This window comes from Sturnira hondurensis, unplaced genomic scaffold (assembly GCF_014824575.4).
Source record: "Sturnira hondurensis isolate 20B ecotype Veracruz unplaced genomic scaffold, ASM1482457v3 Scaffold0021143, whole genome shotgun sequence".
NCBI lineage: Eukaryota > Metazoa > Chordata > Mammalia > Chiroptera > Phyllostomidae > Sturnira > Sturnira hondurensis.
Window position 1 is genome coordinate 7,274,000 of NW_028093774.1, and position 27,340 is coordinate 7,301,339.

Genomic DNA, 27,340 nt, shown 5'->3' on the forward strand with positions numbered 1-27,340 from the left:
TTGTGGGTTTAAAAGTCAACCACTATAGCCCTGGCTGGTGTGGCTCAGTAGATTGAGTGCTGGCCTGTGAACCAAAAGGTTGCTGGTTCGATTCCCAGTCAGGGCACATGCCTGGGTTGTGCACTAGATCCCCAGTTAGGGGCCTACGAGAGGCCACAGGTTGATGTGTCTCTCACACATTGATGTTTCTCTCCCTTTCTTTCTCCCTCCCTTCCCCTCCCTCTAAAAATAAGTAAATAAAATCTTTTTAAAAAGTGTCAACCACTGTAGAAGGAAGAGCATGAATTCATCTTGGTAATTTTTTTTTTTAAGTGGGAGAGGGAGAAAGACAGAGAAAGACAGCCTGAACTCGGGAGTCCGAAGACCCAGCTAACACCCACCTGCCATTCCTGGCAGGACGTCATTTTTACTTTCTGGTGTGACAGTGGGGACACGAGGCCCTCTCGTGGGCTGTGCTGAGAGGTAGGTGAGCTGGGGGACAGGAGTCGTGCAGCACTGGCCTGCACCTGGGGGCTGCGCGTGCCTCCCCCTCTCCCCAAAGCACAGGCCCCGGGCACCGCTGAGGCTCCTCCCTCTTCCCACTCCCCGGGACCGTCCAAGGGCAAGGCAGGGGCTCCTGGCTCAGGGGGCAGCTCCAGACAGTAGGCAAAGGGGACCAGCTCGCCACCCCTCCCCTCCTCCTTCTAGGAGGAAGGTGGCAGCTTCATCACAACACTTAGGGCCCCTTAGGGCCCAGACACCTCCCAGACAGGGCAGGCCCAAGGGGCCCCTCCCTTCCTTCCTCATTTCGCTTAACTGCACACCCTCCATGAGGCTACCGACTCCTGATCTCAACGTGTGCTGAGGATAAGACTTCACAAACATCGTAAGGGGCTCAGCAGGGACCTGCAGTGTAGTAAGTGCTCCAGCCACGGTCACAGGTGTTCACCCTCCTGCAGCCTAGAATAGTGGCCCTGGCACCTCCCACTCCTCCCCACAGTGGCCACCCCACCCATCTGGTTCCCCTATCTGCTGCCTGGACAGAGGCCTCCCTCCACATGAAAGCTTCAGTGGCCCCAGCTGCTCTCCACCCTCCCCTGGCTTCAATCCCACCACCTGCTATGGCCACTCTACGAACAGCAGCGCTGCAGGAGGAAGTCCCCAGTATTCCTGGGCACGGCATTCGAGGCCTTCCAAGCATCTTATCTCCCACCCTTGTGTCTGGTTCCCCCCAAGAAGCCCTCCCTTTCCCCCTCCAGGCCTTTGCCTGTGCTGTTACCTCCATCTAGAATTCTCTTTCCACCCTTCTTTTGTCTGGCCTCCAAGGTCACCTCTTCCACCAAGAGGGCCTGGACTCTCCCATCTTTGACAATGTATGTCAAAGGCCTAGACACATGTTAGCTCAGATCGGGCCCAACATTCAGCTATGTGACCCGAGGCAGGTCACACCTCCGTTTCTCATCGACAGCAGCAACAAGAAAACGCTTCATCGTGTCTGGAACACTCAGAGGAGTCAGGGCACTCTGCCAAGCCCCTTCCAAAGATCTTTGTGTCTGATGCTGAGCACACCCATGGGGAGGGGTCACTGGCAGATGAGCGGGTCTGCGATGGGACTAGCTCCCCACAGGACCGCTGTAGGCTCAGAAAGAACTCTTGTGGCTGCTCGCACCTTGGAGCCTAATTCAACACAGACAACCCTGTAGCTCCACCACTTGGCCCAGACTCCTGTGACACCTTCACCAGTTCCACGCACAGCCTCTGAGGGGTTTGCCCCGAGGGCCAGCAGCAGCTGTGACCCTCGGAGGCTTGTCCCGAAGACTGGAACTGCACCACCTGGGCCCCTGGCCCCATGATGCCTGGGTGGGCCCCTGGGGGCTGGCTGGTTGGCTTGGGGGTTTAAGAGCCCAGCCCTTGAGGCCCTCTTTATGCTCTAGAGCTGCCGGCGGGATCCGGCTGGGGCTGGTATGGCCCCTGTAACCACATCCTTGCTGGGCTTCTTTCCTGTCCTCATGCCCCCTCCCTGCTACTTTCTCATTGGGGACAAGTCCTTTAGTGTCACCGGCCCATGAACCGTCTTCTCGAAGTCTGGACCTGGGAGACCCAGGCTAAGCTATGACCATCCTTTGCCTAGAAGCAGTTCGCAAATGCTGGTTTGCAGACAGCCTTGTTATAAATGCAGGCCCTGCATATAATACACAACGCGATCATAAAGGCAGAGCCCTGCTTCCCGCCCAGGCCCCCTGAGTCGGAATCTCCGGGGTGGCCCCAGGAGTCTGCATTTCTACCAGCTCTAGAACCCTCAGCAGCCCACCACCCAGCCTGGACCATTAGGGTTTGCGTTAGGTTTGGGTTGAGCGGCCTGAAGCGGCACCTGGGCCTTCCTGTACCCGGCTGGGGTTGGGGGGCAGCACGTCTCCCCGTGAGTGCTCGACGGAGAAGGATGGATGCAGTCCCCATCACGCGGCTTCACCGTGTCACGGCTGGTCCATGCTACCGTGGGGAACGTGCTCGATGGACAGCAGCCAGTCCGGGCCCCAGGGCCCGCCGGGCAGCTGGCCCCATGAAGGAGGCAGGGGTGGGCTGGCCCGGCAGCGCAGTGAGGTGGCAAGGGTACATGCCGCAGAGCCAGGACTGGCATCTGTCACCCGAGTGTCTTGCATTGATCCCACCGCTCCTCTGTGCAAGGTCCTGCAGGGGACAGTCCCAGGCCCCCGTCCACTTCCTGTTGCCTCCAGGGCCTGGTTCTGAAAGGGCCTATGGGGCAGGATTTTATTGGGTTGGCCAAAAAGTCCGTACGGTTTTTTCCATAAAATTAAAGACACATTCTTCATGTTCACCAAGAGCTTTATTGATTTGGATATTTTGAGTATGTCAGCTGTCTCCCACCTGGTAGAACATTGGTTGCTCTCAGTTAATATCGCCCCTTGATCACTATTGACTGCAACCCGTCTGCCCGACCGTGGAGCGTCATCCAGGGAGAAACCCCCAGTGCAAAATTCCACAAACCACTTTCGACACGTTCGATCAGTCACTGCACTTTCTCTGTACACAGCACAAATCCTTTTTTGCGTTTCAGTTGCATTTTACCTTTCTTGAAGTAATAAATCATAATATGCCAAGAACGTTGCTTATTTGCTTCCATCTCCAATATTAAAATGGCTACATAAAAATGTACCAACTTTGATTTTTTTAAAATGCACGTTGCTGTGACAGCTGTCACAATACAACCTGATAAAATCATTTCGAACGACGTTAAAGACAACTAAGTGCCACTGGAGCCATCGTAGGGAAGAAACCAAACGGACTTTTTGGCCAAGGCAATAGATGCCCAGACCCGCAGAGCTCCCACACCTGGTTCTCCACCTCAGCGGCCGTTCCCTGAAGGACAGGGTGCCTGGCCCAAGGTCACCCGCCCAGCTGGGGAGTGAGCCTGACTCCTTGCCGGGGGCTCTGCCTCCCCCAGCATGTCCCTGATTAGAGGTAGCTGTGGAGCTGACGCCTCCCATCCCCAAATACAGGGGCGCGGGGCTCTGCCCTGTGACCTCTCTGTGGGTTCCCTGGGTGTTCGAGGGCAGGTGAACAGGCACCTGCTTTTCTGGAATGTGGAGAAAAAGCAGTCACAGGAGGAGAGGCTGGGGGATGACTGTGGTGAGCCTGGTGACCACGGCCCCAGAGCCCCCCCTGAACACATGAAGTCGTCACCCCAGCACACCCTCCAGTGGCCCGACCCTCGGAAACAACCAGAGCTCCTCCTGGGTGTCGGGCAGTGTGCCGCCTCCTGTCTTGTTCCCTCCCCCAGCTGCTGTCCACTGGGCGTTACTTCTGTTTTACATGGGGAAGAGGAGACTTGGAGAGACGAAGTCACTAGGTCAAGTTCTGGGCTCAGCAATTGTCTCCATTCGTTCATTTATTCATTCACTCAAAGCACCTGGAATGAGTCAAACATGATACTGGGCACCTTCTACTAAGGGAAGAACTTCACAGAACAGGGAAGGCCTGTCTCCAAAGGGCTAGATGTGTCATAATTTATAAAGCGCCGAGGCTGCGGATGCTCTGCTTTATGGGCCTGGAGGGACACGCCGGGTCATCAGAATCATTGTAGGACGTGCACAGAGGACCTTGGAGCTTTATCTGTTTTCAATCTCCACTCTGCCATATAGCAGCTGTGGGACTTCGAGCAAGTCACTTCTCTCAGTCTTAGTTTCCTCATCTATGGAGTGGGAATAACAAGAGCACTTTCCTTGTGTAATTGTTTGCAAGACTGAAAATGATAATGGCTGTAAGAAGGCCCAGTGCGGGAACCTGGAAAGGCCTCCGTAGGCAGCTGCTGTTATTAGCAGTACCACTGTTTCTACCCAGCGGGCCCAGCAGGGTCCAGGCAGGCGGGAGCCGTGTTCCGGGTTGAGTGTGGCTCTCACCCGAGGCAGCAAGGGCGGTCTTTTTGAAGCAGAGAGAAGTGGACCTGCAGCCCGGGATCCCAAGACATCCTGCCCAGCCTCTGGACAGTCCTTGTCAAGACTCTCTAGCTTGAGTCACCAGCTTCTGGCACCCAAACGTATTTTTAAAGCCCTGTTGGCCGGCAACCGGTTCTGAATAAACAGAGTGGCTCTGAGGGTGGTTACGCTGCCCACACCGCCCAGCAGCTGCTCCGAAATCTAGGCTCCCTCCCCTGGAGGGTATGAGCCCTTCCTGCTGCCCCCGCAGGCAGTTCCTTCTATAACCCCTCCACGGGGTGCACTGGGTCCACACAGGGCTCCAAGCTGTCCCGGAAGCTGTCCCTTAGCTTCCAGGACACATGGAAGCTAAGGTGGTGGGCAGTGGGCTGTGAGCAGGTGGTGGTAAGGAATGGGTCCCTACTGGCCATGGAGGGTCCTTACACCACCCTCCATGGTTATCAGGGCAAAGCCAGGGACTGTCGCCTCTCTGCACCCTGTAGGCTGCAGCCTTCCCTCCGGGGGCTTCCCTGGGGCTACCCTCGACCCTGGCTCAACACCTCAGGGACATCTGTTTCGGCCAGATGCCCTCCTGTGGGGCCTGGTCTACTACTCACCTACTGACACAGTAGAACGCGATCAGTCTGAAGATGTCCTCAAACACAAGAACGGAGCCTTCCAGGTACAGTACTGAGGAGAGAGGACAAAGGCCTTGGATGAGTGTCCTGTGAGAGGGAGGGAGGGTCCCTGAGTTCATGACCGAGCTGGCTGGCCTGCTGGGGCCACATTGCAACAGCTGCCAATGGGACCACAGGGCAGTGAGAAATGATCTGCTAGAGCAGCGATTTTCAACCTTGTTCGTCGCACGGCACATGATAACTCGTGACAAAAATTCCGTGGCACACCACAAAGCATTATTTTTTGCTGATCTGACAAAAATAGGTATGGTATTGATTCATTGACACTGGATGGCTGCTGTGTTGGCTGTTGTCATTAAGAAAAAGATTCTATTTATTTATTTTTAGAGAGAGAGGAAGGGAGAGAGAGGAGAGAAACATTAACTGGTTGCCTCTTACGTGCCCCCAATTGGGGACCTGGCCCGCAACCCAGGCATGTGCCCTGACCAGGAATCGAACCAGCAACCTTTCAGTTTGTAGGATGAACCCAACGCCCTGAGCCACACTAGTCAGGGCTGTTGTCATTTTTTAATTTGACAAAGTAAGTAAAAATAAGTCAGTGCCCCTGACTCAGTAGTCAGGTTCTGCATCTTTTGAAAATTCCTGCAGCGCACCGGCTGAAAATCACGACTCCATGGTGTTACTCTGCTGAGATCTAGGGTGGCGATTTATAGCAGCTGGCGTTATCTGAATGACTACACACCCTTTTGGACAAAATACACAGAAGCTTCTGGAGTGTGGAAGCAGAATGAAACACCGACTGGATAAAGGTCATCTCAACAGGACAATTCTAAGGGCTGAGGGGGCAATAGGAAGAAAGTTGTCCTGTTCTGTCTTGGCCTCTGGGAGGGGCACTGAACTGGAGCCACTAGCCTTTCTCCCAAGAGGACTGATTAGGACCCCCCCTTGATCTGCCTGTGTGGTAACCCAAGGGTGAGGCCGCCCCTGACGTTTTCCAGCTCTGACGAGGAAGAGGGGTCAAAGCCCGTGCCCAAGATCCCATTCCAGGGTGGGTACGGCTCCTTCGTAGGGCGGGGTTCCAGGATTCAGCAGCAGGGCCCAAAGCCAGGGGTGCACTGACCAGAGAAGGTGGCATGATGCCGCGCCTTGCTTTATACCTTCAGGACAAGGGGCCCAGAGAAGCCAAGCAAGGTGCTCACCAGTGGTCTCGGCACCACCCATCCCTGTGACTCCTGACTCTCACCTCAGGACTTCATTTGCCAAACAGGGATGCTCCCTGCACTCGGGACTCCCCAGTGAACTTCCTCAGGCATCAGAGGGGCCGAGAAACATGCATGCCTCACACTCCAGTTCCACTTTCCTGGGGGTCTTCCAGAAGTGTTAGCGTGGCAGAGGGGAAGGCAGGACCCGGCCCCAGGCCTGGCTCTGAGCCTGGGACCAACAGTGTGCCTCTGGGTGCGTCCCTTCCCCTCCCAGCACTTCAGTTCCTCCACCTGCAACGGGAAGGGCCCTTCCAACCCTGAGCACACACAGGGTTCACCCATCCAGGCGACCTTGGCCATCCCGTGTTCGAAGCCTAGGGAAGCATTTCACTGCCCTGGTGGCCTGCGAGATGGGTGTATGTGATGCAAAACCAATAGGTTTTGTTCTCAGAGCTTTATTTTTATATTTGCCTCCTTTCCACAGAATGGATACTGTTCTGAACAGTTAACATGATTTTTTTAAAAAGTTTGCATTCATCATCTGTTTATGGCAAAGAGATCATGGCTTCCTATTAGCATAGCTATAAGAAATTTAAAAGGGCATTTAAGGAGAAATGTTAAGCAGATCATAGTACTGGAGGTTCTCTGAAGATGCCTACAAACAACGGAGAGACAGTTGGCAGAATCAGCACCCGCTGTGAATCAGTAGCAGTGGGCGGCCCACAGCGCCATCTAGTGTTGGCATTTGGTACATCGCTGACTCTGCTTAGCACTGGCCAAGGGAACCTTGGGCCAAAAGTACCTGCCAGACATAGAGGCCATTCCCTCGGTAAAAGGGCAACATGAAGCCCTTCGCAGGAATCCCTCAAGGGGGTTAGTGGTGGTGCCGCAGGAAGTCCTAGCCTCCTACACCTGACGGATATGCTCAACAATTATCGGCTTTCCTTTGCCGTGGAGACAGGCTCTGACCTTTGCACCACACAGATGAACCCTTTCGGGTGAAGTCAGGTGGTCCCTCTCCTGTGCCCTCTGCTCTTTACATACAACCTGTCCTTCTTGTAGACTTCTTGACCATCTGTTTGCCGGCCAGCCCCTGGAGTGTAGGACAGGCTCATTTGTTTTTCCAACAGAGGACGGGCAACACAGTTCTAGACATGGTGGGCATTCACCTTGTTCCTGTCAAGATGGTAGATTTTCTAAAACCACAAGCAAGGGTCAAGGCTCATGTGTGTCTCCTGACACCTCTTCTGCCCAGCCCCAGCCAGCTGCCCACATCTGCCCTGTCCCGATGGTGGGAATGGCCCCCCTCACACCAAGGCCTCCCCCGGGGGCTCCTGTGTGCTGGGGCCAGGGCTTGGCCCCCATCTGAGCCTCCCTTGGCAACTGGCAGAGGCATCATTGGATCGTGCACTTTATGTGGTGAATTTATAATAAAGGATGCATTATGTGCATATGTCTCAACACAGCCATTATTAAGAAAAAGAAAAATGCACCCTGAGTAGACAATTCCACTGTCTGTATTAGGTTTCTCTGGGATTTTTATAATGAGCCTCTAGGAGTTCAGTACTCAGGGAAACGAAAGATTCCTGACATTTCCAACGTTCTCTGTAAATGTGTCTCTAAAGCCGCTCACAGCCCTGCTGGGCCCAACCGACAAGCCCCCTAACCCTCCCCCCAACTCAGCCGCCCACAAGCCACTTTCATTAAGAGCCCATTCTGCCCTTGGCCAGCCAGCTTCTCCCAACAAAGATGCCAGTGCCAGGGGGTCACCTTTGGAAAGTACAAGCAGTGACCCCTCCACTGTGTGTGGTAGCTAGGGCCCCTCAGCAGAAACCTTGGTGGGAACACGCCAGAGCCTGTCTAACCGCTTCTTTCAAAGGTGAGGAGAGAAATGGGTATCAGCCAGTGACATCTGGAGCACCCCGAGGTGACAACAGGTGACAACAATAGGCCTCTGCCTCCACTTGGAGAAAAGGAAACTGGTACCGTGTGACTCGCCATCCAGGCTGAGTGGGGACAGGGCACAGATGCCGGGTCCACCTGTGCCAGAATGGCTTCAAGCGTCTACAATCCCAGGGTCAAAAGGAAATGTGCACCAAAACCTGAAGGTCAGTAGAGGACGCTGCCAAGGACAGGGGCTGTGTGTGCGTCTCCTGTTCTTCATGGTTAGCCCGGGCATGGCGCTTCGCATGCTGGCTCTGGGATGTTTATGTGTTCGCTTTCAAAATGTTTTATTCTGCAATACTGACAGATGCACGAGAAGCTGCAGAGATGTGCAGGAAGTCCTGGGCACCCTTCACGCAGCTTTACACGTGTGTGCATGTGTGTGTGTGTACAGCACCGTGAACTGTATCCCTTGTGTGGCTGCCTGTCATCACCACCACAGCGAAGATATTTCCTTGTACCATCACCACATGGCTCTCCCCGCACCCCTTTATAGCCACAGCCACTAATCTGTTCTCCATCTCTTTGGTGATGTCGCTTTGCAAATGTCTTATCAATGGAATCTTGCAGCACACAAGCCTTTGAGACTGGCTTTTTTCACTTAGCATAATTTCCTCAGGGGTCACCCTGGCTGCTCCTTTTTAGTGCTGGACAGCATTCCACAGTTTAGTGCCGGGCAGTAGTTCACGGTTTAGTGCCGGACAGTGGTCCACAGTTTGGATGTAGCATTGTTTGCTTGACTACTCACCCACGGAAGGACATCTGGTGAGTTTCCAGTGTTGTGAGATTACACACAGAGTGATGATGAACATTTGTGGACAAGTTTCTGCATGACAATATGCTTTCCATTTGGGGGCTTTATGCCCAGGAGTGCTATTGCTGGGTCATACGGGAAGTCCACCAAAGGAACCAAGGAACTGCTTTCCAGAGGGGCCACACGGTCCTGGGGCCACACTGTCCTCGGGCCCCACCAGCAGTGCAGGCGCGGTCCCGCTTCTCCCACGCTATTTTTCGTTTTAGCCACTCGTAGGTGTAGAGCGACATGTCGTTCTGACTTTGATTTGCGTTTCCCTGGTTTTGATTTTGAAAAGATGATCAACATCTTTTCAGGTGGTTATTTATTATCTGTATCTCTATCCTTTCTGGTGAAATGTCTGTTTATATCTTTAGCCAATTTCCCAATTGGATTTTTTTTTTTAATGTTGAGGTTTTCTTAAACTTACTTTGTTAAGATATTCACACCCCAGCCATGGCTGGTGTGTCTCAGTTGGTTGGAGCGTCATCCTGTAAGCTGAAAGGTTGCGGGTTCAATTCAGGACACATACTAGGCTATGGGTTTAGTCCCTGCTTGAGGTGCATATAGGAGGCAACTGATCAACATTTCTCTCCCTTCCTTCCCCCTCTTTAAGTATGTCCTCGGGAAAGAGCAGGAATAAAAAGAAGATATTCACATACAATTTGCCACTTAAAGTGCCCAATAAATGGTCTTATTACATTTGCAGAGTTGTACGACCATCTCCCTAACCAATTTCAGAGTATTTTCATCACCCCCCCCCAACAAACCCGGGGCCCATCGGCAGTCACTTTCCATTCCTCCCCCCTCCCAGCCTCTGGCGGCCGTTTATTTACCTTCTGCCCCTATGGATTTGCCTATTCTGGACATTCACATACATGGAATCACAATATGAGGTCTTCTGTGTCTGGCTTCTTTCACTCGGCATAATATCTTCAGTGTTTGTCCATATTGTAGCGTGGGCCAGTCCTCCATTCCCCTTTATGGCTGAGAAATATTCCGTAGTATGGACAGACCCCCTTTCACTTATCCACTGTCACTGACGGCTGTGTGGGTTGTTGCTTCCACTCTCTGGCCACCACAGGCAATGCTGATGAAATTGGCTCACAGCTGATTTTGTGGGGACACGTGTTTTCACTTCTCTGGGGTAAACACCTAAGGGTGGAGTTCCCGGGTCGTCTGATAACTGCACGGCTAAGGGACTGCCAGGCCGTTTTTCAAAGTGACCACTCCATTTTGCGCTGTCACTAGCAATGTCTGAAGGTTCCCATTTCTCCACACCCTCCAACACTCATTCTCGTGTGCTTGGGGACAGCCGCCCCGTGGGTGTCCGTGCCGGCTCAGACGGCTCTGATGCGCGCCCCCTAGTGATTACGATGCTGAGCAGCACCTTTGCCTGGGCTAACTGGCTGTTTGCGTACGTTCTTTGGAAAGAGGGTCATTCCGGTCCATTTCCCATTTTCAATTGGGTTGTTTTTCACGTGGAGTCCTGAGAGTTCCTATTTTGATACCGAGGCCTTTGCCAGTTGTGTGATTGGCAAATACTCCCCCCGGAGGGTCTTTCAAACATCTGAGAATAAAGGAACGGAATGCTGTGCAGGAATGTCTGCACAGCAACAGGCCATCCACTGGTGCTGTACCAAGGATTCAGCAGGGCTCTCCAACCTGTTACAGTTACCAGTCAACTCTTACGTGCATGTCGCAGAATCCAGTGTTATAATGAACGCAGAACGGGTCTTTAACCAATCACCGCTCTATTCTAGGCCAAAGTCCCCTCCGCAATCTTACCGACACTAAGAATTCCCTTAATAGACGCTTTCTTTGTGGACAGTGCAAAGGGAAACCGCAGACATGCCAGGTTTTAACTGCCACAGCCTTGCAGTGACTGACGTGCGTGAACTTGATCATGGAAACCCCCCCACATCACGGTCACTCTGAGCAGAGAACAGCTATTGACAAGGGCCATTGCGAGGGGGTGACCCGTCTTCGCTAAAATGGAGGGTGCAAATCTGTGTGCTCGAGCCTGACCCCAAGTTGAGGCCACCCGTTGCCAAGGCGACTGAGACTGTACAGGAACGTCTGCTGGGGAAACGAGCGTCTGCCCTATTGGCAGGTGGCCGGGACAGCCCGAGACCGCTTTTCAGACGCGTTGCGGTGGGCAATGATGTTGATGAGTTTCCCATTACGACCCTCTTTGCAGGGCTGGGTCAGAGTCACTCGTTAACCAGGACGTGTCCGTTATGTGATCATGCACTGACAGATATTGATTGTTCTCCTAGTCTGTAGAAATAAAGGGGAAATGGACAGAGACTGAGAGGAAGCTGCACAGGTGGCAGCGTGACAGGGAATGACCATGGTCTGGCCACAGGGCCACCTGGGGCTCCTCCTGAGGGCTGAAGACTCTCCTGATGACTGAACATTTGCTGGGCGTGGGGGTGGAGGGTGGGAGAGGTGGTCACTGATTTTACCAAAGAGAAAACCCTGCATGTATCCAGGCCTCCATATGCCCATTTATGGAATGAGCAATGAATTGCTCCAGGAGGCAAATGTCCCCAGGGGGTTGCAGGAAGGACCAGTGTTGGCAGGACAGGCACTGTTGGGCCTCTCAGAGGGCTCATCTTTGGAGAGAAAAGGGCATCACATCTGGCTGGGCTGCGGGTGGATTTGGTGTGTCCAGGAAGTGGCTCTGTGTCAAAGCCTTTTGTGACACTGCTGAGCTGACCCTCCCTGAAACTTAACACCCGGAATGGCTTGGAAGGCTGAGCCTAATGGATTCTGATCTCCCTTCCTAAAGGGGTGCGAGGTGACCAAGCTGGGCCCCTGCCAAGAAATGCCAGGAGTGCAGACCCTGAGGGTAAAAGGCCAGCAGGACCAGAGGCCAGGGCGTGGTTCACAGCTGGGGCAGGAGGGGGTGGGGGCAGCGCCTGCAGAAGCCACAGGCAGGGCCAGATCCACTTTTCCATGTGCCCCTCCCACCCCCTCGGCTCCTGCCCGCCTTGAAAGGTCACAGTGGCCTTTTCCTGGGCAGGACCCACTGCTGCCTGGCAACACCACTGTTGCCATGGGAACACCGCCTGGACAGTTTGTGGCTGAGATGGAAAAAGGCCCATTTGCTACCACCATCAGGCCTATCCAAAGGCCCAACTTTCTGTAACAGATGGAAACTACCTCCCCTGTTCCCAGGAGCAAATATGGGAAGAGTAGCCATTTCCCAGGAGTCTGAGGGACCCTGTGATTCCAGGCTACCTCCTGCACCACGTGCTTGGCTTCCCCTAAGGGATGGTGGAAACGCACTCTCCCTGCCTGAAGGAAAGAGGCTGAGAGACTTGGGCTTCGGCCATCGCTGCCAGGAGAAGTGGGAAGTCCGACTGGACAGCAGGCCTCCTGGGTTCTCTGGGCAGACTTGCTGTCCAGCCATACAAGGACTGGGCCACGGACGAGGACAGGGGCAAGCTCTTGTTCCTGCTCCGGGCAGAGCCCAACCCCAGACAGGACTGACCAGGGGCTGGCTGTGGGCCCCACCCACCACATGCCCTGAGAGCAAAGACCTGGACTCTGATGCCAGCCCCTCCACCTGCCCCGTGAGGACAGGAGTAACTGTGGCCATCCCGGGTCCGCCAGCTCCTGGGGCAGAGGCTGGAGTTGCACCCCCCAGAGAGGCGCCGAGTAAAAAGATAACCCAGAGGTCTGGAAGGTCTGTTGGGGGGCCGGGGGAGTAAAGGGCAGGGGGCAAGTTAGGGTTCAGGGAGCTAGGAGAGAATGCTGATTCAAAAATGTGCTGAAATCAGTTCCCTTCTCTCTCGCCGGCTGTTCCTAACAGTCCAGGGTGGGCACCTTGGCCTCTGGTTGACTGGCCCTGCAGCCCTGCAGCCCCTTCTCTGTCTGTTTACCAGCCTGAGCCTCTCTGTGTGAAGGCCCACACCCTTCCCAGCCCCACAGTGCCACCCACTCCTTCCTGCCTCCACCAGCCAGAGGCCCCTGGGGTGACACCAGCTGCAGGACCTCCCGTGCAGAGTAGGGGCAAAACAAGCCTCGGCCCAATACACCCAATACACCTGACCCTGACCACGGGGTCAGGGGTCCAGGCAGGGGGCCGCTTTCGAATGCTCCCTGTGCCCTGCTGCAGGGTCTGACCAAGGGGCAGAGAAGTGCCTCGTTCTCCAGGAGACCGCAGCCCTGCACTAAATGCACAATGTCACAGGGGGAACGCCAGCTGGATCTCACCCCCCACCCCGGGCAGCTCCCCTGCCAGGCACCTCAGGGTGGTGCTGACGCTGAGCAGCTGCCCAGGGAACCCTGGGTAGGAGTCACAGCCACCTCTGCTAGTTGTAGCTGGCATAAGGCGCAGTTGCCTCTTGACCACATCTGACGAATTTTAGGATGAAAAGGCACAGCAGTGCCTTTGTACTGACTTCTCTGCCACACACCAACCACGCCCACAGGGCCCACCCAGTGATGGGAAACCACTGAACGCCAGAACAAAAGGGCCCTTAGAGACAGCTCTGGTGCCACCTCCCCCACTGCATGGATGGGAAAACTGAGGTCCAGAGGAGGTGCATCCTCCTCCTGGGAGACAGGATTAGCCTGGGTGTTTTCCAGAGTTTGACTCTGGGATGTAGATTCTGATTGCGATTGTTCTGCCCCCTTCTTCCAACTTCCCAACGTGGGCTTTGAGCCCCTTGATTAATAATGGTGGGTGACTGTTTTCAAGGTGTCAATGACAATATTAATAATAATATCATCTCCCATTTATCAGATGTCGACTGTGTACCAACCTCTGTGTTTCAAATCATCACGCCAATGCCATTATCCTCATTTTATAGGCACAGAATTGAGGCTCAGAGAGGTTCAGTAGCTTGCCCTTGGTCCACGGAAAGCACCTTTTGTTCGGGAGCAGAGGTGCAGGGTTGAGGGAGAGAGTCCCATTCACTGGGTCCCCATTTCACTGGCCAGCTAGCAGAGACACCTCCCCAGGAGCCTCCCATCTCCCCCATCAGGTCCCACGTTACCCTCAGAGCAGCCTTTGTTGCAGGCACAACTCCCGCCCCCTCCCTCTGGCCCCGGGCACGCACCACTAGACAGCTCCATTACGCCCCATCCGATGTGTGCACAGGCCCGAGTCTGGCCCCAAATGAAGCTCCCCAAGAGCAGGGGCCAGGGCTTCCTTCTTTCTGCCGCCCCAGCGCCAGGACCTGGCCTGGATCGTGCCCCAAGCGCAACTCGCGACTGTTGCCTTGTCTCTGAACCCCACGTTGGCAGTCACATCTGCTGCGGCTGCCATCCTGCTGTCCAAGCCGTAATAAAGGCTCTACTTGGACGGTGCGCTTCCATATTTAGCAACATGTAGATGAGGATTTAAGTCTGGGAACAGGAGGACAGAACAAACTGTCACGATGCATCAGGACTTTGCCTGGGAACTGTTTATAGGTTCAGATGCCAAAACAGAAGGGGAGACATTAAACAGATGTACGAATTGCCAAGTGTAGGGAAAACTAAATAAAGTGTGAGGAGACAAGGAGGTTGGGGAGAAGGGGTGGGGGAGGCGATGCTGAGCAGAGGCTACCTTTCCCGCCCGCCATGCCCGTCCTCATCAGGGGACTGAATTACCCACAGGGAACAAACTGCTGGTCCTCGGGCTCCTCCTCTGCTCACACCGCAGGGATGAGGGGGTGTCTCTGACTGTTCGCATCACCAAGAAACACTTTGATCTCTGGGGGAGCAGAGGTGGGAGAGGGAGGTGGCCCAGGGCACCAGCTGATAGTGGGAACAGCCCCGAGTGCCACAGGGGGACCCAGAGAAAAATCCTGCTTCAACTTCCCGATCCTACAGAGTCTGTTCCACCCCAGAGTTTGGACATGTTTACCTGAGGTCTAGCCGAAAGTGACCGCCACTGGTGAGCTGTGAGACCAGAGAGGTTACGTGGCTCACCAAAGGTCACAGAGCTGGGAAGCAACGGTGCCGGCAGGTGACCACAAGCGAGCCTGACAAGGCACGCGGGCTGCTGGGTGCCAGGCCCTGCTGGCTGGGAGAAATGCAACTCGGGCTCCATTTTCTCTCAGTCGAGTTAGAAATGGTCAGCAGAAGTCGGTGCCTTAATCTTAACAATGTGTTCTACTTGACCCAATAGATGCAAAATATCCAAAAATATCCAACTATTTCAACAAACCCTACATATAAAAGGCAAATAACAAGACACGTTCTTGTTTCTACCACTGAGTGTTCAGACCTGGTGTGTATTTTACAGGCACAGCCCATCTCATTTCAGACTCCCCACACATCAAGCCTTCAATGGCCAAGTGTGGCTTGTGGCTGCCATGTTGGACGGGGGAGCCCTAAGTGGTGCTCCCAACCAGGGGCGAATTTGTCCCCAGGGCACATCTGGCAGTGTGGGGACATTTTAGGTTGTCACCTGTGGGTGGGGGTGGTGATACTGCTGACATCTAGTGGGCAGAGGCCAGCGGTGCTGCTCAGTACAGTGCACAGGACAGCCTCCCAGCAAAGCACGGCCCCTCTCCAAATGCCCGAGTGCGGGCTTCTGAATCCTACAGGGCTTCGCTGGGCCAGCTGCTCCTCGTGGAGCTGACTAGCTCACTAGGTGGTTTTCCGGTAAGGACTGCCGTGGCCCGCAGGGTCCAGAAGCTCTCACCCAGGCCTGGTGCCTTGGCAGGAAGAGCTGGAAGCCCCGAGGGACTGCACTTGTCAGTCTCCGGAAGGCTGGACTCAGGCGGGCTCTCTCAGGACTCTTCCTCTCTCCACGTAGTTTCTGGGCCTCTTCAGGGGGTCCCTCTGGGTGGCCTCTCTGTCCTCGGACTTTGTACCTGGCAACTCAGGCTCCCAGAGTGCAAGGGAAGGCTGCCACTTCTCTCAAAAGGTACGCACAGACCCGGCATAGCATCATTTTGCCTTACTGTATCGGCCACCACAGTCCCCGCCCACCCAGATCCGAGGGGAAGGGCGCAGCCTTCAGCTCCTGATGGGAAGGGTGTCAAAGAAAGTACAGCCATCTTTAGTCTGGCACACGATAGTGTTTGTATTCTAGGGCTGACATGCAGATTAAAAGTGATGCTGTTAGCACCCTGCTTCCTTAGACTCTCACTGTACCAGCTGAGGCTGGCACCCAGCAAGTTCCCAATACATACCCTGTGTCATAACTCAGTAGAGGGAGAGGCACACGGAGAACATTCCAGGTTGGGTTGTATTGGGGGAAAATCTCGTACCAACCCCCGAGCCACACTCTGCAAACTAGGGATCCACCTGGCGTCCCGAGACAGCACTGCAAGACGGGGTTCGGAGGGGTCCAGGGAGAGACAGCAGGACCGACACAAATCCCACGCAGTCCATATGTGCCAAGGCCCCCGCGGGGCCCTTTCCACCGGTCTCCCCAACACATGTGTTATAGACGAGGAGACTGAGCTTGAAAAGACTCACTGTGTGTTTGCCCCAGTTCAACCGGCAAGCAAGTGACAGGCTCCAAACCCAGGGCTGCCGCCTGCTGGTTCTTTCTGCCACCACCACCGCCCCTGTCTTTTCTCAAAACCACGGAAAATGCTTAACTGCACCCTCAATGACCAACAGGGCTTAGGTCCACGGGACCCTGACGCTGGTTAGAAGGAGCCTCTCAGGCTTCCACTAGGGGGCGCCTCATGATCATGCGTCCGGATTTCTCTGGGAGCCTTTGCTACTTCATTTGTACCACCCCGATTCCAATTTATGTCCTGTTTCTGCAGAAATAGAGCCCCCCTTTTTAAAGATACATCTTTTCACACAAAAATCATACAATAACATGAATACGTACATCGTATCTACCCACACACCACACTTTGGTTTGCAAACTGCTCATCTACACTTTGCCTCCAGATGGTCCCGTAAGGCGGGCATCACTGTCCCCACTTCGTAGACAAGGAAACAGCAGCGGGGGGCTGCTACCCGTTTCACAACAGACTCTGCAGGGAAAGGAGGCCCCGACGGACAGCATGCCGATTTCTGTAATGTAAATACTCCCGCCCCACTGACTGGGGAGACACGGGTACACTGCACTCCCATGGGGGAAAATGAGCCACTCCGGCATGCCACCTAAACCACAGCTCATTACAAACCCACTTCCAGATGGCCATTGAGAGGCAGAACCATGACAAGACCCGAGGCTCAGGTGCCCCAGCAGCTCGAGGGACCCCTCCTTGCCACAGGGTCCCTGTTGAAGCTGTCGTGTCCCTGAGTGCCACCTTTCTGTCCTGCTCTGGTGCTCCGCAGGGAACACCAAGCACTGGGGTATAATCTTAGCTTGGGCCTCAGATTCTGAGGGCAACTCCGAGGTCTTTCCATGTACTCGGCGACCGCCCGCTCCACCTCCCTCTCAGGCGTCTTCCACCGCCCCGGGCTTAGAGAGCCACACACACAAGCCCAACAGGAGACCAGCCCGGAAAACACCTGGCCCCAGGTGAAGGCACCTGGAGGTGGAGGCGATAGCCCAGGCCCACCCACATTTCCATCCTTGGGCACAATTTCCTCAGGTGAAAATGGGGGTCCTCGCTCCTGCTTCCCGGGGCGGTGTGAAGGCAAGAGGAGTAGATGCTGTGAAAGCCCACCCTGCTACACAGGGAGTCCCCCAAAACCGGGGCGGAAGGCTGGACAAGATTCCATGGGCAAGGCCTGGTTACCGGGGAAGCGAGTCTTACCCAGGATGGCAACAGCGAGGATGGGAAGGACAGTCCCAGCAGGGGGCGCTTTGCCAGGCCATTTCCCTAAAGTTTTCTCTGGGAAAACCAAGGCCGGGACGGCAAGCAGCACAGCACGGCGTGTGCGGAAGGGCCGGGGCTGCTGATCAGAGCAGCACCATCTAGCCACTGATTCCCAGCCGGTAAGAGGAGATGGGCACAGAGAGCTATTGTACAAAGACAGAAGTCCATTTGTACAGAACTTTCCAGAAGGAAAGTCTCCCCTCTGACTGCTTCCTTAAGCAGTTGGGGCAGAAAGGAGAAGTTGATGGGACAGGCATCCCGGGAGGCCAGCAGCGCCCCCTGGACACTGAGCGACCTGTATTTCCCTTGGCTGTGGCGAGGCTTTACAATCCAGGGGCTTGGGTCAGGCAAATGAAGAAGAGCACCTTCTCCTGTGTGTGCCTTCACCCTCCTCAGGGGTTCTGTGTGCATCTCTCACTGGCTGAGTCAGGCGCTCCTTCTCCCAGGAGGCCCAGAGACGCTGAGTGACTTGCTTAAAGTCACAGAGCAAGTTACTGAGGGAGCCAAAGTAGAACCCAGTTCATTGGCACCGACCCGTGGCTTTGCGAAGCTCAGATGGCCTGAAGCTGCTCGCTCTTCCATGTGGGGAAGCTGCCTGGAAACTCCCAGAGCGAAATAAATCTGGGTGGTGCTCGAAGGTAACAACCTGCTTCCCCTTTTCATGAAGCTCCCAGAACCACCATATGATAGTGTTCCCCCTCAGCCCCCTAGAAACATTTCCTTAGAAGTCCTGAATGTGGGGTGATCCAGAGCAAGCTGAGCCTCGGCACAGGGACCCCTGAGAGCCACAAAGCGCTCGCAAAAGCACTTTGCCTCCTTTCTTCCATTCCTGCCCCAATCGACGACCCTCATGCGCCTTTTAAGAGCAGAATCCGGTCTTATCACAGCTGGGGCTCGGGAGATGCCAGCTCGCACACTCACACGAACGCAGGCCTGCAGCAGCCCCCAGCTCACTGGTGCATTTCGGCCGGGTTTCAGATCTCGTCGTGTCTGTTTTCTTGTCTGTTCCTCAGAACAGCTTCCTTGGAGGCATCATCAGCCCATTGGTGGTGGGAGAGGGTGTGGCCCAGAGTCAAACAACCTGCTGTGGTTACGCAGAGCCAGCTGAGCAGCAGAACTGAATATTAATCCAGGTTCTCTAACCCCGAGACCCAGGCCAAGGCAGAAGGTGGGCACTCCAGGAGGGGGAAGAGGGGCAGTTAGGTGTTTATGAGCACCTACTGTCTGCAGCTCCACTATGATCATGAGTCCATTCCTCAGCTGAGCTCGAAAGAGGCTTGTTATGAGCATAAAAACGCCTTTATCGCTCTTATCACCTAGGAAATTCCAAGGGTTTGGGGAGATCTGTGCCAGGAACAACAAAAATAAAACACCGTATTTAGCCATGTATAGTGCGCACTCGTGTTTTAGTGCCGATTCTCACGTATAATTCACATTATACGTGGGAATTAGTACTACCCATGTATAATGAGCATCCTTATTTTTCCCCTCAAAAATTTGGGCAAAAGAAGTGTGCATTATACATGGCAAAATATGGTAGGTCTTTCTCACGATGTCACAGTGAGGACTGCCTGAGTGCTTCCCCGTGCCAGGCCATGCTGTCTCTCGTCCCTCCATGTGTTCACTCATCAATGCTCCCACAGCTGGGCTGTAGACGGGGAAACTGAAGCACGGAGAAGTACCTTGTCTGATGTCACAAGGTGACAGAGACAGAACAAAGACCCAGAACTGTCTGCCTTTCCAAAGCTCGTGTTCTCAAAAGAGGTCCGCTTCGGCGAGAGCGCCAAGCTCCCCACCAGGCCACGCTGCCCCCCAGACAAAACAGCAAGAGCCTGCCTTCTCCACTCCAAGCCTGACTTTAATGATACTCGTTCCTTACTTTTTCTGGGGCTTAACACATTTCAGCCCAGATGCAGGTGCAAATACCCTCTAGGATAACCGGTCAGTTGGTCAAAGGGTCGAGCCCAAGACATCAATGCAGTTCTCCCTCGTGGATTCAAAGTCATTCCTGGGGACACTCCGACCGGCCCACACATACAGATCTCTGCTCCCAGACGGCTCATCTGGAATGCCCCCCTCCCTGGTTTAAAAGTCCCCCAGTCCAGTGGCGATCACCACCAGCGCCTGTCAGCGCCGATCGATCAGCACAACGTTCACCGAGTGCCCATGAGGCGGGCTCTGTGCCCACGTACAAGTGTATCTCTCAGCTTCAACTGCTGGGCCTAAGACCGCTGGCCTGAGAGTGGGAGATGTCCTCAGGGAGCCAGAGGGGCCCGGCTTTCGAAAGCCCGGGTCCAGCTGGCTATAGGGGACAGGCAAGAGTTGAAGGGGGGCCGCTGGGGAAACTAGGGGCAAGTGGCTCAAACCAAGCATCCGAAGTCATGTGCTACAGGGGCCAGAGGGCACACCATCTGCCACCGGCCCCTGACTCCTCTTCTAGAGACAGGGGCCAACTGGTTTTCTTTCCTGAGCAGCCAGCAGAAATATGCTGTCTCATGAACTTGGCATTGTCACCATCTTCAAGGATGCAGATTAATGACGAAGGACTAGTATCCCCTGGCCAAGTGGTTAGCTGTAGCCATAAAGGGGCAGGGCTGTGGTTCCGAAGCTGCCACCCACCCCGTGTCCCGTTCCTTCATCCACCGTGTCCCCTGACCCAATTCCTGAACAGACACGACCATAATTAGTAGAGTTATGTCTCATTTGCTGGTTGCCCCCTGCCCCATACACACACCTGGTCTCTGAGGGTCCCCGTGACTCTAAGCTAAGTGGTGACTCATGTACCACAAAGTCTTGTGGCCACCTTGGTGCAGCCCAGAGGAGAACCGGGATGTGCAGATGGCAATACTCGTTCAAAATAATCATGACCCCCCCGTGCTGGTCACACGCTGGTGGGAGACAATCCATCCCACCCCAGTGGCGTCTGGCCCAGTCATTTGACCTGTTTTGGCCAATGAGATATAAGGGGACAAGACGCCTGCCACCTCTAACTCTTTGAGAGCCATTGTAGAACTCTGCCGTCTGTCACCTCCCCCTCTGCCCCTCCCCGTGGATAGCGCTGCTCTTAGCCTGAACTGCAGAATGAAAATGCTTTCATAAAGAGCCTCAGCTGACATGTAACATGGGTGAAAAATACACTCGCGTTACTTCGTGTGCAATACGTTGTGTTCAAAGTATTACACACACACCCTGTGTGCAATCCCTTGTAGTTCAGGGATGTTATTGTGGCAAAACCAGCCTGGGGGTTTTGCAAAGGAACTGAACAAGGAACTAGAGAGAGGGCAGCCCGAGCACACAGATGCACAGAGCTGGTGCAGGGGACTCTTTCTCGTCCAAAGCGAGCAGAGCTGGGCCACGGATGAGGCTGACCAACCACTTCTGGGGGATCCCCGTGTCTCCCTCCTTAGCCTCAGCTCTGGACGGGGAACCCCAACAAAAGGCCCTAGTTCCAGGCCCTGGGCCTTACCCTTGCCCACTTCCTCCTTAGGCCACTGCAGCCACCACAGCTACAGGAGGACTCAGGAGGTTGGTGGCCCCTTCTTCCCAAGAGGGACCAGAAGGCCAGCCCCCCCCTACTCAACTGGGATTTACCCAGAGCCGTGGGACCTCCTGTGCAGGTTCATTCCCTTCTCCTTTGGGCTTAATCCTGCAGAAAGATCGACCACAAAACAACAGCAAACACTATTCTAACCTTCTCTTGTTCTCTGGGTACTATCCTAAGCACTTCATTCTCTTTTTAAAAGATCTACTTGGCTTTACTGAGCTATTCATGAATTGGGCAGCATCCCACCTAGAAAGTACAAAGGTGCTCCCTGTCCTAAGTGCTTTAGACACACTAACTCTTTCCAGCTCCCTCTGAGGGAGGCACCATTATCATTCCCACTGGAGGACCCTGGGGCCCAAGGTCATGATCACACAGGTAGTAAAAGAACGTGCTGGGGTTTCAAAACAGGCTGTGCGGGTTCTCTACTCTGCTCCACTTTGATGCTAAAGAGGAAAGGAATGAATAGGAAGACAAGGGAAAAGGTAGGCCCAGCGAGTCACTGTGGCAAAGACACCTCTCTTGACATTGCCTGGGTTTGCCATGGAGGCAGACCTCTGGGCTCAGAGGTGTGTGGAACAGTGAGGCAATACAAAAAAAGAGCAAAATAAAACCCATACAAATTTACAGACAATTTGTGTTGTTACGGTGAATGGGCAGGAATCATGATTAGAATCTGAGTTATGTTACATAAAGGATTTGGGTTTTGATGGTCTTTTCAGAAAAGCTGGGTACTGGATTTTAAAAGTTTAAATAAAAAATGGAACATGAGCCCTGGCTGGTGTAGCTCAGTGGACTGAGCATGGGCCTGCAAACCAAAGGGTCGTTGGTTCGATTCCCAGTCAGGGCACATGCCTGGGTTGCAGGCCAGGTCCCCAGTAGGGGACACATGAGAGGCAACCACACATTGATGTTTCTGTCCTACTCTTTCACCTTCCCTTTCCCTCTCTCTAAAAATAAATGAAATATTTAAAAAAATGGAACATGAGATTCTACCACATAGTGCTGGGAAGGCACAAACCCAGAGAAGTGAGCTGCCTCTATCCCCACGTGCCCAGGTGTGTCCCTGGGTCTCCTATCAGAAGTGAGACGTGCAACCAGACCTGGCGTCCCTGTCCCAGTGGTACGCCTGGGGCCTGCTTTCTGACTCGGTTCCATGAGGCAGGGGCAGCTGGAGGTGTAACTGGGTTGGAGACACCTAGAAGCGATGCCCTGGAGACTGGGGCAGAGAGTTGGGAAAGAAGCATAGGGGCAAAGTGGGAAAGGCAGAACTTCCATTCTGTCCACCCAGCCTGATTCCCTCTTCCTCCACCAAGCCTTCCCGATCAGCCTGACCTTGGACAGTGCTCCCTCCTTGCATTTCCGGAGCTCATGCTGACCTGCAACAGGCTTGGCACATCACTACTGCCCCCTTTCAGCTGCTGTCCTGATGTTGGTGCTAAAATTTAAGACCACATTTGGCTCTTGAGTTTCTAAAGGATGATAGCTAACTAGTGCCTGGGCAGGCAAGTCCCCAAAGCCTGGTTACTCTCAATAAGAGACAGGACTACACAGGTCCATAAGCAGATGGGCTGATGCCTGTCTCTCTCCCAGGACCTCAAGAGAGCACCCAGGGTCTCTGCAGCCCAGAAGCACCTTCTGAGAACGTCTGAGAGGGGTTCACGGAGAGCGGTAGGCACTCTAAACAGTGTCACCCCTTCTGCAGTCAGTAGAGGGCGCTAAATATTTGTTCTGGGAAAACTAGAATGCTGTTTCCTTCTTTGAGATGCCTACATTTTTTTTCCTGCTGGACACTCAGGGACAAGGGACAAGGGACAAGGGTCATTAAAGTTTGCTATATACACTAGCAACTCTACACACTCTGTCACCCTAGACTCCTAACAGTTCACCAAAATCCAGACCCCCTGCATCTGTCTGGACACACATCTGGACCACATTTCCCAGTCACCCTGGCAGCGGGGTGTGGTTTGTGACTGAATACTAGCCAATGGCATCCAAGCACAGGTGACACACCCACTTCCAGGCCTGGCGAGATCCGCCCACAAGCCTGCTCCATGCTTTTTTCCCTTCCAGCAGATTGGTGTAGAGACAACTGTGGGAAACTGGAAGCTGTGTGCTCAAGGTATCCCTGAGCCTGACCCACGGACCAGGAATCTTGACGTGAGTGGGAACTCAGCCTCTTCTGGGTTTAAACTGTTACGTATTTTGGCCCAGTTGCGGCAGCTGGCTCATGCTCCCACTTCTGTGTTCTTGGGAGCCTGATTCTCCTTCTGACAGCCCCCTGGTATATTCTGCTCATTGTCCCCATCCTTTCCCCAAACGGACGCTCCGAGAGGCCGGGACTGGCTTTCGTTCCCTGCTATGTCCCCCATGGTAGCACAGTGCCTGATGCAGACCAGACACCCCACAACTATCTGCTGCACACACGCGTGAGTGCGTTCCGTTTCACACACTCTCCGTGAGTCCAGGCCTCCCCCGGAAAGGCCCCCTTTCGGCAAGTGCAGGAACCAGCCTCTGCTTTCAATGTCTCCTCCACCTCCTGAGCTGGAAAATTCCCCGTTAACTAAGACACTCACCCTTCAGGCCCCAACCTGCACGCCCTCCTCTCTGACACCCACTTGGGAGCCTTCCCACCAGTCACTAGGGAGAAGCTGCCAAAAGGGAGCTTTTAGTGATCAAGGGAGCCTCCTTGATCACTAAAATCAAGGAGGCTGAGGCACGAGGAAATGACTCTGTGGTTCTAACTTGCCCGAGAACTTAAATTCTTTGAACGCTCTGTTCCCACGTCAGTGCCTGGATGTGATCTGGGCACATACCAGACCTCCAGATAACCTTCCGATTATTGCCGGAAGGGCTCCCGTATCCAGACCACCAACCGCAGTGATCCTGACCACCCACCCTCCAGGGCACCTGACTGATAATAATCCTGGTCCAGGCCCAGGGCCGAGAATGCAGGGCTGATCATTCTCAAGAGTGCACTGGAGATGACATGAATTGTTAACTTTTCCTTCTTTCTTGGAACACTTCTGGGTTTCTGCCTGGCCTCTGGAGTAAAGCTCTGTCATTCACTTCTGGCCCAAATCTTCAGACTCTTTATGAGTTCACTCACCGCCTGTATCTTCTGCGCCCCTTGGCCGGGCTCCCTTCACAGTCACACCTGTCACGCTGCACAGCAAGTGCGGGTGTCTGGTTTTCCCACCTACCCTGTCTCCCCACCTCCAATTAGACCAGGAGGCCCTTGAGGCCAGGGCTAATCTTGGCATGTTGCCCGTGTCGGGCAGAAGGGTCTCTTAAGAAACAAGCATCCTAAAATATTTGATAAATATTTAAAATAGTTACATAACATTTAATTATGTAAATATAAATTGTTTAAGCATATAATATATAATCTATATAAATATACTTACAGAATACTTAATAAATATTTCACTTTCTTTCACTGCTTTCACTCTGCCGCTAACCAAGAGTAAAAAGCTTCCCCCACACCCTGGATCCACTCAGAAGAGGGTCTGAGCTGGTACTTGGAATATTCTTCAGGAACAGGCTTTCGGGGCTTTCACTCATGGCCTGGCCCAAGAGAGGTGGGGGAAGCCCACACACCCTCACTGTGTATTAGCACGAACCCACCCCAGATTGGGGGGCCCCCAAACGTTTCTCTGTCGAGGTGCCAGCCTGCTCATGGCGGCCCTGTGCACACACGGGATTTTTGTCTTTTGAAGTGCTTGCCCCTTGGACCCCCACAAAGGTCCTGTGATACAGGTAGGCAGTGACTACTGCGTCCATGTGGCAGCTGAGAAAACAGAGGCTGGGAGAAATCCAGTGACTGGTCCAAGGTCAAGGCTTACGTGTGTGCTGAGCTGTCACTAGGATCCAGGGGCCTCGTCATTTCTTCTTCATGTCATCCCTCTCTCCAGTCTGAGCTTACGGGAGGACACCTCACTGCAGCCAGCCAGGAGGAGGCAAAGGCAGTGACATGGGTGACAAGCAGTGACAGAGGAGGCAAAGGCAGTGACATGGGTGACAAGCAGTGACAGGGGTGAGCAGAAACTGATGTTCACTTTGTGTTTTAGAGCTGAGTTCAAAACAAAAGCTGGCCAAACAGCCCCAGGGCACTGACAGCTTCCCCCCACAGCCCCCTTCTGTTGCTAACCCCTCGGCGGTGGGCGTGTCGGCCTGTGGTCACAGGGTGTAGCGCATCTGCTGCTGCTGCTGTTGCTGTGTGGTCACAGGCCAGACCGGAAGGACGGTACTTACTCGATTTTTCTTCTTTAATGGTGTAGTCGAGCACCTCGGACAAGCCTTCCTTCGGCGAAGGAAAATGGACACAGAGCACCAGGCGCTTCGAGCCGCTGTCCCGGCGAACCAGGAATGTCTGCAACAGAAGGAGGGCTCTGTGAATCTAAGGCTTGGGTGGATGTTAGAGGGACAACGGAGAGATGGAGGTCATCTGGAATGTTCCAGAACCAAGGAGGCAGGGTGGCAGCCAGGCATCCCTCAGGGGAACTCAGGGTTCTGCCCTAAGAGCCATGTGTCACCTGGCCCGTGTCCCCTGGCTCCTGAGTCTCAATGTCTCATTTGCTCACAGAGGGGGTCAACTCAGATGTTTCTGTGTTGTGGACAGTTAGGCAAGGGGTATTTAAAATGCAGATTCCTGGGTCCCACCTCGAAGATCCTAATTCAGCCAGGAGGAGCAGGGGCCCGGAATCAGCTGATTCTGGGATGGGTGGGGGTCCCGGGTCCACATGTAGAGAAATTCTAGTGCTTGGCAGTGAGGGTGCATCTCCCCTTGTGCCCACCCACTCATACAGCACGGACCCTGTCGGAGGCTGATGGAAGTGGTCACAGACATTAGTGAATTCCCAAGATCCTCCCTCACAGAAATAAAAATAGCTAATAATTAACACAGTGCTTTCTCTGTGGCAGGAACTGGTATAAATACTTTGCATATATTTTCTTGCCTCTTCCTACCAGTAACCTGTGACGTAAGGTGGGTTGTTACTCCCACGTTACACCTGGAGATGCAGAGGCACCCTCCCTGATCCTGGTGCAATGACTGAGTAAACACCTATATGGGCTCGGCTCCCAGGACAGCTGTAAGGGGCAGGGCTGGGACTTGGCCCCAGTCACTGGTGTCCCTCCTGGAGCCCCCCACGCTCCCTGCCTCTCTCTGCACCACAGGCCCCTCACTAGGGCAGGAGGGGGACCTGTCCCCTTGACCCCGAGGATGCATCCCTGCTCTAGGGACCAGGCGTTGCCCGAATCTAAACCAGAGCAGTGTATTCAGACTCCCCCCGCCCCCACCCCGCCTTCTGCTTCTTCTGCGTTCCGCTCACCATGCTTGCCACGGCCATCGTGGGGAGGGGTCCCTGCTTCACGCACTAACTCTGTGCTTTTAAAATATCCCATTTAGTGTCCGTGGGCCCCAGCAAAGCTCAGCCTCCTTCAGGTGACTATAGACACCTTCTGGATTGCTCAGGCCTCCAGGGGCAGGTCTCCCAGGGGAGGGGCAACAGGGTGTCCCTCAACCAAGGAAGGCTCACTCCTCCGCTTCCTGAGAAAGGACTTGGTCACCCTGTCCCCCTCCCCTCCATCCGCATCCCCCCAGGGGGTCTAAGCTCCTCCCACTCTGGCCCCAAGCTCCTGGGCTTGCCTGTGGAAGACCCGGAGTTGTCCACAGTTGCCGAGGGACGGCTGGGTGGGGGGTCGCTGGGACATCTTCAAGGACTCGGCGCAGACGGCGCAGGCGGCGCAGACGGGAGAGGCTCAGGAGGACCACTGGGGTGGCCCTTCCCCCCTTTGCTCACAGAGGCACACTGTCCTACCGCCTCTGGTGATGCTCCAAATTCTCTGCCATTGTTATTGTTGCTATCATTCTTATCACATCTCTTTGTTGTTAACACAATGTTGTTGTTACAATTGTTGGTGGAACATCATAATAACATCGTTATTGTGGGTAGTGACAGCTAACACATACTGCCTCCCTCCCTGGTCTGCCCCAAGCCCTGACCTCGGTTCCCTAGGTTCTGCATTCTTACTTCATTCTCCTGTTAGAGCTAAGTGGAGTGGTGGGGG

General features: G+C 54.2%; 1 protein-coding gene across 1 annotated transcript in view; it reads right to left on the reverse strand.

Annotated features, from left to right (window-relative positions):
* The window catches only part of RIN3 (Ras and Rab interactor 3), a 103,255-nt gene that overhangs the window by 38,250 nt on the left and 37,665 nt on the right, over positions 1 to 27,340 (reverse strand). The window contains exons 3-4 of the mRNA XM_037031718.1: positions 25,523 to 25,640; positions 5,030 to 5,102 (exon numbers count right to left, since the gene is read on the reverse strand). Of these exons, the coding sequence (XP_036887613.1) occupies positions 5,030 to 5,102; positions 25,523 to 25,640 (191 nt within the window). The remainder of the gene's footprint in view (positions 1 to 5,029; positions 5,103 to 25,522; positions 25,641 to 27,340) is intronic.